The sequence below is a fragment of the Aphis gossypii genome, chromosome 2, assembly GCF_020184175.1.
Source record: "Aphis gossypii isolate Hap1 chromosome 2, ASM2018417v2, whole genome shotgun sequence".
NCBI lineage: Eukaryota > Metazoa > Arthropoda > Insecta > Hemiptera > Aphididae > Aphis > Aphis gossypii.
Window position 1 is genome coordinate 68,106,826 of NC_065531.1, and position 16,388 is coordinate 68,123,213.

The 16,388-nt window shown below is 26.6% G+C and overlaps 1 protein-coding gene across 2 annotated transcripts in view; it reads right to left on the reverse strand.

Moving 5' to 3' along the window:
• The window catches only part of LOC114122329 (zwei Ig domain protein zig-8-like), a 356,252-nt gene that overhangs the window by 90,075 nt on the left and 249,789 nt on the right, over window positions 1-16,388 (reverse strand). For both annotated transcript variants that reach the window (XM_050202096.1, XM_050202097.1), the window contains one exon: window positions 8,053-8,249. In XM_050202096.1, the coding sequence (XP_050058053.1) occupies window positions 8,053-8,249 (197 nt within the window). The remainder of the gene's footprint in view (window positions 1-8,052; window positions 8,250-16,388) is intronic.

Genomic DNA, 16,388 nt, shown 5'->3' on the forward strand with positions numbered 1-16,388 from the left:
TATATTTTTGTAAAATCATTTTCAAGGACTATATATAATACCAATTCTGAGCACATATCAAATTGTATTAACTGAGAAACTGCTCATTCGAATTTTCAAATTTAGTTCAAAACAATATCCATTAAATAATTAAAAATTAAAGGGAAGGGGAAGTAATTATTGTACGAAATAAGTTTACATCACCACAATACACTTGTTAAATAAAAAAAAATCCAAGAACTTAAGGATTTTGAAATAATTAAAAATATTATTTTTAAGGGTGTTTACAAATTCTAAATAACCAAAATTTAAATAATCAATAAATTAAAAAAATGTGAGTGAATATGCTTGGTGAATCACTTTGTATTAGTACGAATAGAAAACGGAAATTTTGTTAAAAACAAATTCATCAATATTGTTACGAGATCCGTTAAGAAAGCTATATATAAGCTATACCTTAATAATTTAATATGCATTCTGTTAGGCCCTTTGATTTAGTATATTATTTTATTATATTAAAAAGCTTGTTAAATCACGCATGAATAGTAAATACTATTCAGAGTAAAGAATATCACATCCAGGAGCATTATCAGGGATACACTTAAAAATCTACCGCTTCGAAATATACGCCACTGCATGTACAATTAAATTAACAGTTATTTCTTATAAACCATAACAATTTTCTCATAAATACTAAATAACGGTTGTATAAATTATGGTAATGATCTACTACGAATGAGGTAAGGTAATTAATTATTATTAAAATATTATATAACTTAATAATTGATGAGCATAGAAATGAAAATTATAACTAAATAGACTTTATAGAACATATTATAGTGTCATAAACTATAATAATAAAAAATAAAAAAGAAAGAATTTTATGAACTCTTATCGAACAAATAATTATCTTTATAATAGGTGACGGGTACTTAAAATATACTAAATTAATTAACGTGGTTACCATGATTTTGATTTTGCTTAGTGAAATATTGCTTGTTGTTAGTTGGATAGATAGAGATGGTAGGTAATTACATACACCGGTATGACGTCCCCTTAACCGTCATCATCGGTTAATTTTTACGGTAGTGCTAACAAGACCTATTGCACAACATACAAAGGTAACTTGGTAACCACATAATAGTCGTATGCAACGAATGTCGCTCGAGGCGTGTTAGTAAATTTTCTCTGTGAATTAATTGTATATGTTATATTATGCAATAAAAAATTGTAATGGCATAGAATACGTGCGAATAATGTTCATCGGTTTTATATGTCGAATATTATGCATATTTAGATTTTATGCGTATGAAATCGTTTTAATTAATAAATTTAAAAATTCAAGTGAGTTACATAACAATATAAACGGAAAACATTACAAAAATTAGAAAATATATGGTAGTTAGTCATTAAATTACAAGAAAAATAAATAAAAATAATAGGTATTATGCAGATTTGTGTAAATATCACGGACTAAGATTAATCTGTGGTAAATATGTATAAATATGTATTTATGTAGTCTATATCTCTGTAACAGCCAATGAAGATTAAAATCATTAAAACAAATTGATAGATAATACCAAGATGATATTATATTATTATTCTATAATCTCTTTCAAGATCGTGACTGAAACTACTTTATTTATCAATGTGCGAATAAATAACAACACTGTGTTTACAATGTTTACATTTTCCAATCACAACCGCTTTATTATTTGCAGTTGTAGTTTATTGTAGTAGCCGATGATTATAATATCCATTGTGAGCGTTTTCATTAAAATATCAATGAATAAAAGTAAGTGTTGCATTAAAGTACTTTACATTGAAATTAATTTTACCGAAAATTCGTTTTGTCAATTCAATTAATCAGATTCTTATAATTAAAAAAGAGATTTGAGTATTTTTAATGTGCATGATACATAGTAATATTATCGAGCTGAAAAATTTAACCTAATATAACTTTATTTTCAAATGTGATAAAATTAATAAAACAAAATATTAACATTAGTTATTTATAATCAACATAACAAACGTCAAATTATTATATTTATCATAGATTAAAGTAAACTGATTTAACTCTAGAATTTTAACGATATAGGTACGTTGAAATATTAACTTAGTTGAAAAAATTTGTATACCTATGTATAAATGACATTTTAATACAACGTATCATTTATTAAATTAACTGGAAAATTGTCTATAATCAGACCACCAGTACTTATATTTTATAATAGGTATTTTAAATAGAGATCATAAATCAATTTTTCATTTCCTCGTATTTTATAATAATTGATATTTATAATTATTTTAAGATTATACATTATACTAAAATATTCGATATATTATTAATTATTATTATGTATTGCAGCTTGCATCCATTAAAATATTATGGATGTGGTATTTTTTTTTTTTTTGTGGGTATAATAGAAAATTCTATTATAATAATATGGCCACAAAAACAAAACCCGGTACAATCATCGAATCGACCCTTGCGTAATTAATTATATTGTTTATTATTATATAATAATTTATACTATAAAGTGTACTTATTATGGATTTTATATGATAATCTGAAACATCGTATACACACACACACACATACACACACACACACATATATATATATATATATATATAAATATAATTTTATTATAGCATTATTATACGTAGCTTGATATTTTATTTACATGATAATATGGTGCATAATAATTAATGTCTACCTATTAAATGTAAAATATAGAAGTATACGTTGGCAAGCTTTTTACGTAGGTATTGTGTTTTTAATTTTGTTAAATAGTACATAGGTAACTTTGTTTTGTAATTATACGAAATATATATTTAACTACTAAAATGTATTATGATCTCAACGTATAGATACAGAGGATGCAATTAAATATTAGGTACTGGTTTGAAATATATAATATTAAATGTATCGCCAAATGAAATGTATTATTATTAAATATATGATAGTTATTTACTTATTGCTATTTTATTACTTTATACATACATTATGTATAAGTATCTATTTATAAGAATTTTTAAATATGTAGATTGAATATAGTCTATATAATTTAGAAAATAATAATGATATTTACTAATGTAAATAAAAAACACAGTTTTCTAAAAATATCTTAGTGTATCAACTAATTATTGAAATTTAAATTTAAGAAATAGTTTAATAAAAAGTAAATTGAATTAAAATATTAGGTATGTTTGATTTACTTTAATAAAATGTGTACCTATTCAAATAGTTATGTACACACTTAAATTCAATTTATATGGATTAAATAATAGTTATTGATAGCAATAAATGATTCCAAAAAAAAAATGTTTTTAAACATCCCAATTTTATTTTTAAATAATATAATCATGTATACATACTAACAAATTGTACAAAGCAATTGGTATAGTATATTTTAGAAAAGGATTTTCTGATCTTTATAATATATTGGTTGTAGGCCGTAAAAATACAATCGACTCGCGATAACTCAAACCTTGGTAACTCGAAATTCTTGATATTTCGTATAAGAAAAATTCTCCTTCAAATAACAATGACACTTAATGTTAAAATAATTTTGTCAACTCGAAAATGAATTGAACAAGATTTAGATATCTCGTATTTTCTTATTCAAATTAAGTACTAAATATATGTAGTAAGATATGTGTATGATGTATCGTATTCGATATATTAGACAGTGCAAAGCTACTAAATTAATTTGAACTTTTAAAAAAAAATACATTTTTTGATAAATTCGAAATTTTTAGTAAGTCAATTTTTTTTTTTTGCTCCGTGAACTTCGAGTACAGTGTATTAGAATAATCTCAACCAAATAGTTGGTAGGTATATGCGGTCGCAAAATAATATATGAAACGCGTTATAAATTATAATTTTTAAGCTATTGCATAGCTTTTATCGCAGGCGTGGTGACTGAAAATATATTTTTCGTAACGAAAAAGCGTGACCGTTACCCGTTAATTGTTACCATGGTTACCGAAAATAAAATAATAATATAATAATCGTTATCATTTATTTATTATTTAGTTTAATATTATTCACTGTTATCTACCACAAAACAAATGCATTTTGTCAAATCTTGAGATATGCGGTGTTGCAGTTTCAGCGACGATATACAGTATAATAATAAAAATAATATAATAATATAATAATATTATATTATATTATTATTATATTTTTTTATTAAATTTTATTAACTTCTTATTTCGTGTTAATATGTAATACTGCAATAGCTTTATCGCGGCAGTCCCCGAGTGCCACTTGACTTTTTTAATTTATTTATCGTGCGTTTATTTTGTCGTATTTATAAATACACATATATAATATATATGTATATATGGTTTCGTGGACTTAAACAACGAACGCCATTGTTGGTCGTCACTATTATATAATATTATAATAGATTTAGACCTGAAAATTACACCGTATTAAATTACGGCAATACATCTCGTAATTATAAACCTATTAGCATTATAATAATATAGGCGAAGAGCTGCTTGTGCTGCATTCTTTGCGTGCGCTAGGCATTAATAATTTATATAATAATTATTAATTTTAATAATTATTGTAAGCGTGACTATTATGTCATCAGGAGTTAGCAACGTTATAGGCTGTACGGAGTCGGACTTTACGACGTTCTGTTGTTTGTCTATTCCGCTCTACACGCTAATGTATTTTTACAGGAGTAGAAAAACTCATTACGAATTATCCCGTTGACGGATAGGATACTAATGGTTTTGTTACAAACGTTTTCACTTATTTTCTAGTCGAAAAGAGTCTGAGCGAAATGGCATTCCTTACGTTACGCATTGTCCCCCCCCCCCCGACCAATACCTCTAAAGCAAAACGTGCTTTACACAAACGATATTATTTGTTTTCTTTCGCTTCTTTCGGCGACCACGTGTAGTCCGAACAAACGCGAGAACCTTTGTATTCAAAAACATATACATGCAGTTTGAGTAGTATGATGGAGCAGATAATTAGAGATCGTAATCACACGTATACGTCATTCGCATATTCATTTTACTAAGTGTAAACAAAAAACTAATTTCACGGATTAAATTTTTCGTTAAACAAATTCCACGTACAATATTAAACGAGTATATATTAGCAGGGTTATATCATAATAATTTGTCTGATTAAATACTGAAAATGCACTACACTTTACATATTTTATAGATGCCTGGTAATTTTTATTTGGCTTATATTTTGACATATTCGACTTGAACCAAATAAATTATTAAATGTTATTAAAGGCTGAGCAACGCTACGAAAATGATTTTGTATAATAACTGAAAATAAATAATCTCGAATAGAGTTTAATTGAAATTCATTCGTTCACGTATTGGATTTATTTAATTGCGATGAGATAGATTGTTTTTCACAATTGAAATTTTTATTAACTTATCAGTTAGATAGAAAGGTTCAATTAAATAGCTATAAAATACTAATTGTTTATTAAAATATTGTCTAGATAATTATGTTAAAATCAAATACTCATAATTATTTTCCTTACAGATTATTTGTTTTAATTATCTCTATAGACGACCATTCAGTTTTTACTTTTTTCAAATATATTAAATAATAACTCATAATTATCTCCTGGATTAATTCTCAAGTTTATCGGAAGATAAAAATAATTATTTTCATAGTTTTAATATATTGGTTCATTTTATTAAAATTAATTTATAATAATTTAACAAAAATAATCTATTTACTTTTAAATTTATATATATATATTTAAAAGAAAATAGATTATTTGTATGAATATATTAATTTATATTAATATACATAAATTACGTATATATTATTTATCATATTAAATATAATCAAACTTTTAGTTGTTAATGGTCTTTATAATTTTTAATTTAATAAAATAAAGTAGCTAAATAAATATTACACATTATTATTTAAAAAACAATAATCTTTTCGATTTAAAGAAACAATTTATTTTACTTTTTATAAATACCCATACCTATACCTAAATATAATTATCTCTTCCTCTGGTACTTGTGTATAGCTATACAAATTGTATAAAACAATGTAATGTATTGCATACATGCATTTTTAAAGGAAAACATCGGAACAATTATATAACTCAATAAAATATTTATCATAGAAAACCTGCAAACATATATAGAACATTTAAGTTTTCAACGGAGTTCTAACTTTTATACTTGTTGGACGCCATTGAAATTATTTTATTATATAATATAATCCTGAGTTTTACTAACATAAGTTCATAGCACTATATTGTACGTGAGATTTCAATTTGGTTGTAGTATTATAATGTTAATAATTAAATCGTCATGAATAACACAGAAACATCGTTAATCTTACATAATTTATTTACAAAATACAATTAATAAATAATGGCATTTTGTAATTATAATTTGTTTCGAAGGTTTATTGAAATCGGGAAAAACAAAAAAAAAAGAGATGGAGAAACGGGAATTTTTACACAAAATCAGTTTTCAAAAAATTATTGTTGTTACTCAAAAACTAATCATTGTAAATACTTGAAATTTTCACCAAATTTTTATATTAGCGTTATTTATTTATGGTTAAATTTTCAAAATATTCTGGCTTTTTTGATCTATTTATAGACAACTGAATTTTTAGATTTTTTTTTAAGTATTACAAGTCATTTTGTAGTTGAAAATTCATTAAGCTTTTTTATATTTTTGAAATCTGTTTAACTATGTCAGGTCTTTAAAATTTAATTTTTAGTTCATAATTGTGCAATTTTCTTAATTTGTTAGTTTTACTTTCAAAGACTAGTCAATGTATTTTTTTTTAGCGTTTTCCTTTCATATATTGATAGCCTCGGTTCTTCGACTTTTCTTAGTTCCAAAGTTTCATGTAAATCCTTATTTTTATTTTTTTCTTAAAGGGTCCTACTATTGTTACAATATATAATTTTTTATTCACATACGATAAATATACCTACACAAAAGAGCATAAATAAAACATACTTGAGTCAAATCTCACATCTGACAATTCTATATTCAACTGTTTAGGTTAGGAACGTGTAATCTAATAACATATATTATTAATTTTCCAATTGCACTTATAGATCGACCTTTAAGATTTAATTAAATTTTTTTAGATAAATATAATATTTCGAGTGTTCTTATGAATTTGTACAACAAATGCCGTATAATGACGGCTGATTAGTTACCATCTGATAGATTGTATCAGCAATATTATCAAATAGAAAAAAAATAATACTCGAATAGGTACATCACACTTGATATTATTATAAATTGATTTTGACAACTGTTTAAATTGGGCCGGAGAAAATATAACAAATTGTATCCTTTACTAATTTGAACATGGCGACAATATGTCAATTAAAATATTTACTGTATGCATCGATAATATACTAATTCCAAAGGCGAACGGTTGTATGACGGTGACTAAATATTTTTTTTTTAGCTTTTCCTGCAAATTAAACCTTAGTAATCGGATTATCCCGGTCCTGATGAGTGATTGCTCAGTTATCGTAAATCTACGTAGGATATCCCAGCCGCACATGTTCAATATTAATTCGAAATTCTAATTTTTTGCGATTGTCGTGATTACGAAAAATTGACATGTTTACACTTTACGTATACTCAGTGGAGATCTATAGTTTTTATGGAACAATTTTCTAGAAATAACACATGGTTCTCAATCGATAAATAAGTTTGTAATATTATATATTATATTATACTGTACTTATACATTTATAATTATTATTAAATTGTATGTGCATTGTTCAATACTTCGAGTATCTTATAGGTTTATTTCCGGGATACATGATGGTTTATTTTTTATGAAATATATAATAATTATCAACACACCTAATATTGTGATATAAATCGACTATAACACTATGTTATATTATTTGTCGTAAGTTCAACTATTTTTTTTTTCACACTACCTATATATGATTATATTAAATTTAATTATCATTGAAGTTTATTCAAGTTTAAGTCTTAAGATATCTATGCGATTTACAATCGACTGCAGAATACGGTATTACGCGTCGGATAAAATCAAATTGAATCGCTTACCGTTTTGTTATCCAAATTCTTGACTTTGCATGTCAAATACGCAGATTTTCCCTCCAGCGCCGTCACGTTCCTGGGCGTTTCCGGGTCGAATTGCGGCCCAGAGTATTGGTTGGCGTCCGGTTTCACGGCGTTGACGTCACGCCCGCTGCCGCCAGCGCCGTTCTTGTCATTTCCCCCATGACTCTGGTACGAACACCCTGTGAACACAAATTATGGCATGAATGGTTATTATTTTCGTCTATAGGGTAAACGAAACCAATTTTATCCCATCCATCGTTCTGCCGTTAGGGGCGTGGAGCGCTGCGGGGCTACTCAGGTCTGCAGGCAGGGGTCCCACATAAAATCCCCCAGGATTGACTCGATCCTCTCCAAAAACATAATCAATCCCTTTTGCTACTGCATAAACATTGTATTTCGTATTATTATTATATACTTTGGTATTTCCTAGAGGTTTTTTTTTTTTATTATACAATATAATATAATATATGCGTCACATAGCACATACATTATACAAATTGTTTGCTAGGATAACATTATACTATGTCAAAGACTTCATGTACCTAGAAATAGAACATTATATTATAATGATGCATAATTATTTTTCCCCTTGTCCTACATCTTCATCGGAATCGCTGGCATTTAAAAATTATTTAACCTCGATTTACTGCATTGTTTAATGTTTATGCTATACACATATACCTATATGTACAATATTCTAATAAAAAACAATTCGGAAAAATTAATTGTATAATATATATATAAAAACATACATCATAAAAAACTAACAAGGATCATTAAACATAATCAATTTATTAATGTAAGATAGTCATTGAATATGACTATCATACCTAGTTGGATCCCGATGATAATTTTTGGCGATAAATAGTTTGACATCTTTTTATGAGTTAATTAGTTAGAGTTAAACATTGAAAAAGTGAGTGTTGAGAGATAAACATCTATTGAGATGTAATGATAATAATACGATTGTTAGATCGGTCTGGGGAAAGGCGTGTGCTGGAAATATTGTATAACCTACTCTGTGTTTCAGAAATGTCAAAAAATAGTATAAAATAAATCATACAATAATAATGAATAAACCAGATACTTATAATAGATTTATAGATAATAAAATAATCATACAGGTTTTAAAGAAATAATAACTATATCATTATCGAATTATTAGTTTCTCGTATGGTCATATTATATTATTCCTAAATAATGTTGAAATATATATATAAACTAATGAGTTGTTATAATAATCTTACTGTGAGCAGAATGCACTCATTTTAGTCATTGTGGTATAATATATATTATTAATAATAATAAAAAAAAGAATAATGATATTAATAGTTAAATTGTTTTTTCTGAGCTTAATTTACAAAAATTCTAATTATTTTAGCACAAAAATAATAAACGCCAAGGACAAGGAATGTAATTTTTTTTTTTTCTATAAAGGCAACTCATCTTAATGTCGCTATATTATATATTTTATCAGGTAGATAATATTAACAATGCGATTTTGTTTATAATTTAGTAATTATTTTGTTAGAACCTACTTCCTCTCCACTCGTAATGTAATTAATTGATGTTTGATGTTTTTTATTTCTTTGACGCAACTTAAAGTTGCATTAATTACTTAATAAACGTTTATATTTTAATGTTAATATTTGCATATGATCTTTAAAGTTGTTATATAAATATAATATTTTGAGTTTATGAAAAAAGTATTTGTTTTTTTTTCTTTTGTTTACTTTAACCTTAATAAATATACTTAGTTATCTATAGTTATCATAGTATATACATAGTTAATCCTGTATGTACAATGCACCTGCTTAATATTAATATCTCTATAACAATTTAAAAATAAAATAACTTACTGTTTTAATTAATTTATTTACCTATTAAATGATTTGTATGATGATCCTTTTAATAGTAAGAATGAACGATTCATAATTAGTTAAGATTATTATGATGTAAATCACAATAACTAATATTATTTTTTGAAGTTATTTCATAAATCTATTAAATTAGTAACTGGATAATTAAAAATTAAAAAAAATATATATTAAATTATCAACATTTTGAAAAAGCCTTGTATTATGTTATTGGCTTATATTTTATCTAAGATCAAAAATTCAATATACAATTAATTTCTTTTGATTTACTAAAAACTATGAATACTTTTACAATGAAGGGTATTATTTATAACTATGAGTGAAATTACATTATTATTATATTATATAATATTAAAACGTTTAGTGTTTAGACCCTATATATTATTTATAGTCCAGAGGTACTACCCAATTATGGTTTAATGAGATTTCAATATTAATTAATTGTCTCTCTAATTTAATAATATTTCGAGTACATAAGTACTTTATAATATCATAAGTTTTAATGTAAATCAATACAATAAATTGTAATGGGTGATTTTTCGTTTATTACTTCAAACAACATGGCAAAATATACAGTATTTACGTATATTTTATCCATTATTTATTAATTGACTTTATTACACACCAAAATTTAATTTTAGACAATTTTATAGAATTTATTTAATTTGCATTATATTTTTAGTTATCTTTTATCAGTTTTTAAGACAGTATAAATAGTATAAACCACCTAATAAATTAAATATTATATAAATTACATTATAATTAATGGCAATCAAAAACCACGAGTAGAAAATTAAATATCGATAAAATGAGATTCTTTATAAACTGATGTAAAACTGTTTTCAATTTTATTTATCAATGGCATATTATTTTAAACGTGTATAGTACACAATTATATAAATTAAAATATAATACATTTATTTATTTCATTTTTGAAAGAATGAATAGTGAGTTTGTCAATAATATTGTCCAAAATTATTCAGGTACAGTCAATTTTTTTTGTATTAAAAACACAATTACTTATGAATGAAAATATATTTCGACCAAAATTAAATTATAAACTTCGTTCTATTTTGTACATAGAAATATTGGAACACTGCACAGCATTACGTAATTTATCCTACTTTGTCTGTACCATGTGTGCTTATTTGATAATTAGTTAATTGAATATTTTTAAATTATCATCAGTACACGGACCAAACGAGGCCAACATACGAATAATATAGTAAGGGGTTGTTTAAAATTTACATTTACAGCGATATTTCAAGGTTTTAGGTTATTATACTTATTGAATATTTTCCCTTGTTAGTTGAGAAACGTGAATAACTAGGTACGTTTTATGTAATTTTATTGATTTCATAGCGTACAAGTAAGGTAATGTTATTTCTCTGGCATGTTTTAGAGATTATTTAAAAAAATATATAAAGTATTAAATTTTATGAGGATTCTTTAGTTGTCATATAATTCTAAAATAAAAGAAAAAAAACTGTAAAGTGCAAAATCAGCCGAATAAAAGTTTAGCTATAATTTAACTGTATTGTACAAACATACACAATACACATACTTACGATTTGTTATACAATAAACTTTCCGATCATTATAAGTATTTATTATTATCATTTTCAAAATGCATAAATACGTATTTTGCACATTTAAATAAGAAAAAAAAATATGTCTATTTGTATTGACTTGTACATACTAGACATAACCTAATATATCGAGTAAACTTTGATTACTGCAGAGTTATATATTTATTTGTTATTTGTAGGGAACATCTGGATTGTGAAGTAATTACGAATATACATTTAATATATATATATATATATATATAAATAAAAAGTTAAGAGTTGTCTTTATATTTTAAATTTCAATCACACATTACTAAAAAGTGATTGCTATCAAATAATGATTAAAATAGCCTTTTATCAATGTGTTAGAATTTTCAACAAAAATATGTTTTATATAATGTTCGTAAAATGTAAAATAATATTAATTGGACAATTAAAAACATAAAAAGAAGTTTATGCTTACTATTTCGTGTTGATGAACCAAAACTATTACAATGTAAGTCTTTGTATTGTAAGGAAATATTACTGGACCGTAATTATTATGATTAAAAGATTCAATGTTAAATTTTTCGAAAAACAATCACTTACTACTCGTTAATGGATCACCGTGTATAGTAACATGGCATGATGGATGTGATGTATGTGGAACATAAAAAAAAATAGCATAGATAAAAATATAAATTATAATTAAATTTGTATGATGATAAATTGGAATGCAAAATACTTGACAATAATTGTACGTGGAAGATTGAGAGTTAAAAGTAAATATTTAGTTTTTAATTCGGAAATCGTTGACGTGAAGAAAACATATCGATGAAAAGTATTAATATTTTACATTGATCAAAATATCTATACACATTACCTACATTGGGTATATACATTCACATAATATACCTACCAGCTATTGTCACTTAGTAGTCATGTACGCTGTTATTAAGGATAATTTAATTAAATGCGGTACAATTAGATGAAAATTATACACAAATACGTGCGAACATTTATAATAATTTATTATGTTTATCACGAGTAATTTGATATCAATGTGTCATAATATTAATACGTTAGTACATTTAACATAATTTATTGATTAACATAAAAACATTTAACACGTATTATCAAATGACACGAGGTTTTACGTAAAATTAAATTATTCATCGTCGTATATTTCGTATTATATTCTAATAGGCAGTGAACGAAATTCGGAGTGGAGGGTAAAATATTATATCCTTTATCCTTGTTCTGTGTACGCTAACTTAATAGATTTAAATTTTATCGTAACGAACGTTGTTCAAATCGTCTTATAATTATATAAAGCTATATAATATAGACCATCTCAGACCTTTGTTGCTGAATACTTCTTATGTATATATATATATATATATATATATATATATAGCTTATATATACATACACGGACGTTGTATAAATTTCTAACCAGAGTGATTGACGAGATATCTCATTTGGAAGTGCCCATCGTCACGAATTCGGTCTTCGTGACGCTGAGTTTTAGATAGTTTCGAAGGTTGCAGCCCACGAATCCCCATTATTGTTCCTTGTTAGTGGTGTTTGCTATATAATATTGAATTGCTAACCCAGCAATCGCGACGTATCTTGGACCGTGTAGAATTCCTACCGTCCGACTACAAAGAACGAAATCAGCAGGAACTAATAAGTTCACAGCGGGATTTTATTTAATAACTACTATAAACATCTTTTATAAAACCACCTATCGTTCGCATTTATTGACTATTCGGCAGTTTTTTAACACGGATTTTTCAATTAGTGACTCGCAAACAATAACATGGCACAACGCCACCAGCATTATTGTTGTGACATTAATATAAATTATCAAGACTAATAAAATCATGGGAACAACGCTACATTTCATAAATATAACAATATTATAGTTTGTTATGATATTGTTATAAAATCATAACCTATTCAAATATGTATGAAAATTATCCCGATACATTTGTAACGACGTATAATTTTACGTCGCTGAATGAAAATTTAATCGAATTTCACTATGTGTAAATTAATTTTCTTGTAACGTCGATACCTATGAATATAGTCTTGTTTTTTTAGTAAATATTTACCTACGCTAAAACACTAGTGTAATTAGTTTGTATTTTATATAGTATACCTATACATATATTTTAGATATACATGTAACATAATTAGGAATAGTGATTTTAATAATTCCTATTTTCAATCATCATTAATTATTAAAACTCAAATGGCAATGGCACGTTTGAATTTCAAATGATTAGCTGAAACAATATATTATATTAAAAAAAAGAGAGTTGAAAGACGTTATATTTATTATACTTCTGAAAAAACTAATAAACTTGATAAGATTTAGTGACAATGTTTTACGAGTATTTTTGATGATCTATAAAATAAAAATATACAGAATAACATTTTAATGTTATAGACTTAAAAAAAAACGTTTCTTAAGTTAACGATAATAAATAGTACGTCGTGAAATAACTATTTTATATTGTATATTATTATCGTATATTTTGTTTAAATAAGTTTACCAAAGTTGAGTACCAAAATTACTGTTTAAAAATAACTCTTATGATAAACTACTGATTTTTTATCACATTTGAAAATGTTTCATGCAATAAAAATAATGTATAAAAAGATACTATTCACAATATTGATCATATTAGTATTAAATAATTTATTTTATAAAAGTTGATTAGTTTTTAAATTGACATGATCATATTAAGTGAAATTTGTTATTTTTAACAGGAATGTAAAGGGTGATTATCTTAAAAATAAACACGACATTACACTCAAATGTTTTTGGAAATATTATATTAATTATTTATTAATATTGTAATGTATAACATTAACTAGACGAATAACTACATAAAAATATATATCAATATAGCAATAATAGTGACATGTCGTAATATTAGTAATGATTTTTAACCATTTTAAAAAACTATTGAAAATTTATAATTTTTAAAAATATCGATTAGCCAAATAGTTTATAATTTATTTACAGATGATATACAGCATAATGTTTTGAGTAGAAAGAATAAGGGAGAACTTACGACTTGCTGAATAAAATGGCTTTGCTTCCGTATACCGAACCGGAATGGAAATGTTATTCAAGCGCGATCGTACCAGTTATTAGAGAGTATATTTACGACACGAGTATTAAACGACGCGGATACGCCGCAACATGGTAAATAATTCCGGAGGTAGGATTTCGGGAGATGTTATACTAGATTTTTGTAATATCTACACGTCAATCACAAAAGTAAAGTAATATAACAATGCGGTCTGCGCAGGTCAGTTTCACGCCTTAGAGTAAATCCGTTTTCGAATCATTATCTTTCGGACGATTTCAATCGACTGTAAGAAACGTATCAAAACGCGGTACAATTCAATATATACGCTGTAGCATGAAATTAAGGAAAAACTGATGAAACATTCGTATTGCAGGCTAATCGGGTTTTGAGATTATTCGTACATATTATTTGGTGAGCCGATTGCAACCGAATGATGTGACTATGCGAACGCCGAATTTAGCATTCATCTCACTCTTATCGTGTGAAACGGCTATAGATAGGATTCGTGTCGAGCTATATATTATACATATGTGTGCGGGTGGTTTGCGGCGAGTATATATAAAATTCGGGGGTGAATTATATGGGAATCAATTCCTCGGAACGCGATGAAAAATACGAGGTAAACCGATGGATCGCAGGAATGGAGAGAGAGAGAGAACGAAAAGGACACACGCGAGTCTGTGTGTCTGCAATTCGCATCATCAATCAGCTTGGGCGAGAGATAGACGCACACGCGGACCGCTATAACACGATCAGCAACAGCAGCAGTATTCTACCCACTCACCCACCAGTCACACAGTATTCGGCGGACTCAACGGGAGGAGTGTCGCGCGCACACACACTCTCTCTCGTCGAATTTAAAACCGTCGTGCGTGAGGCGTTTTGCGAGCTTTACACGTTGCCACGTATCGTTGTATAGTTGCAGTCGTCATTGCAAACACTCTGCGCACGGGTGGCACAAGGACGAAAACGATCGGTGGCAGAGGCGGCGGCGGCGGCGTGCAGGGGATTTGTCACGCGTTGCCGAAACCATTTGTATCAATTACCCGCGAACAGAGACCGAGTCCGTGTGACCAAGTTCCCGGGCTACACCGACGCAGCTGTAATTTTATATGTATAGTATATATACACGAATTATATTTGCAAAACGTACTATACTGCATATAATTGCGCACGCTCGCGAACGCCAATTATATACCGTACGAGCGAGAATAGATTGAACTACGCGGGGTTGTTTAGCCTCCCCCCACTTACCACTAATTAAAACAGAGCAAAATTGAGTCTCTTAATCTATCGATATATATATATATATATGTATATGATGTATATTTTGGTTACGTCCTGTGGTCATACAATAAATAATAATAATAATATTATAGCAATATAGTAAATAAAAAAAATAATTAATAAGTCGTTTTTATAAATTATTAAACAGTTACGTGAATCAATAATTTATATTTTTGTCGCTTCAAAATGTGTGCCTATGACCTATTAATAACAAAACAAATTTTAAAATACACAGTTATTGTGAATTATTTATAAATTATAAAAACCTGCCGATGAGAAAAACTATTTTCGGACCAGCAATAATAAAAAGTGACTTTCGATACTTCAATTTATTATTATTACATTATAATTTATTATAATACCCTAATTTTATGGTTTTTATTAAAACTGTCACGTGGAAAAGCTAAGTGGATTGACGGGTGCACTATTATAAGTATATTTACTATATATACATGAGTTTAACAAGCACCCGCACGTTTTATTTCGGTCATTCATCAGTC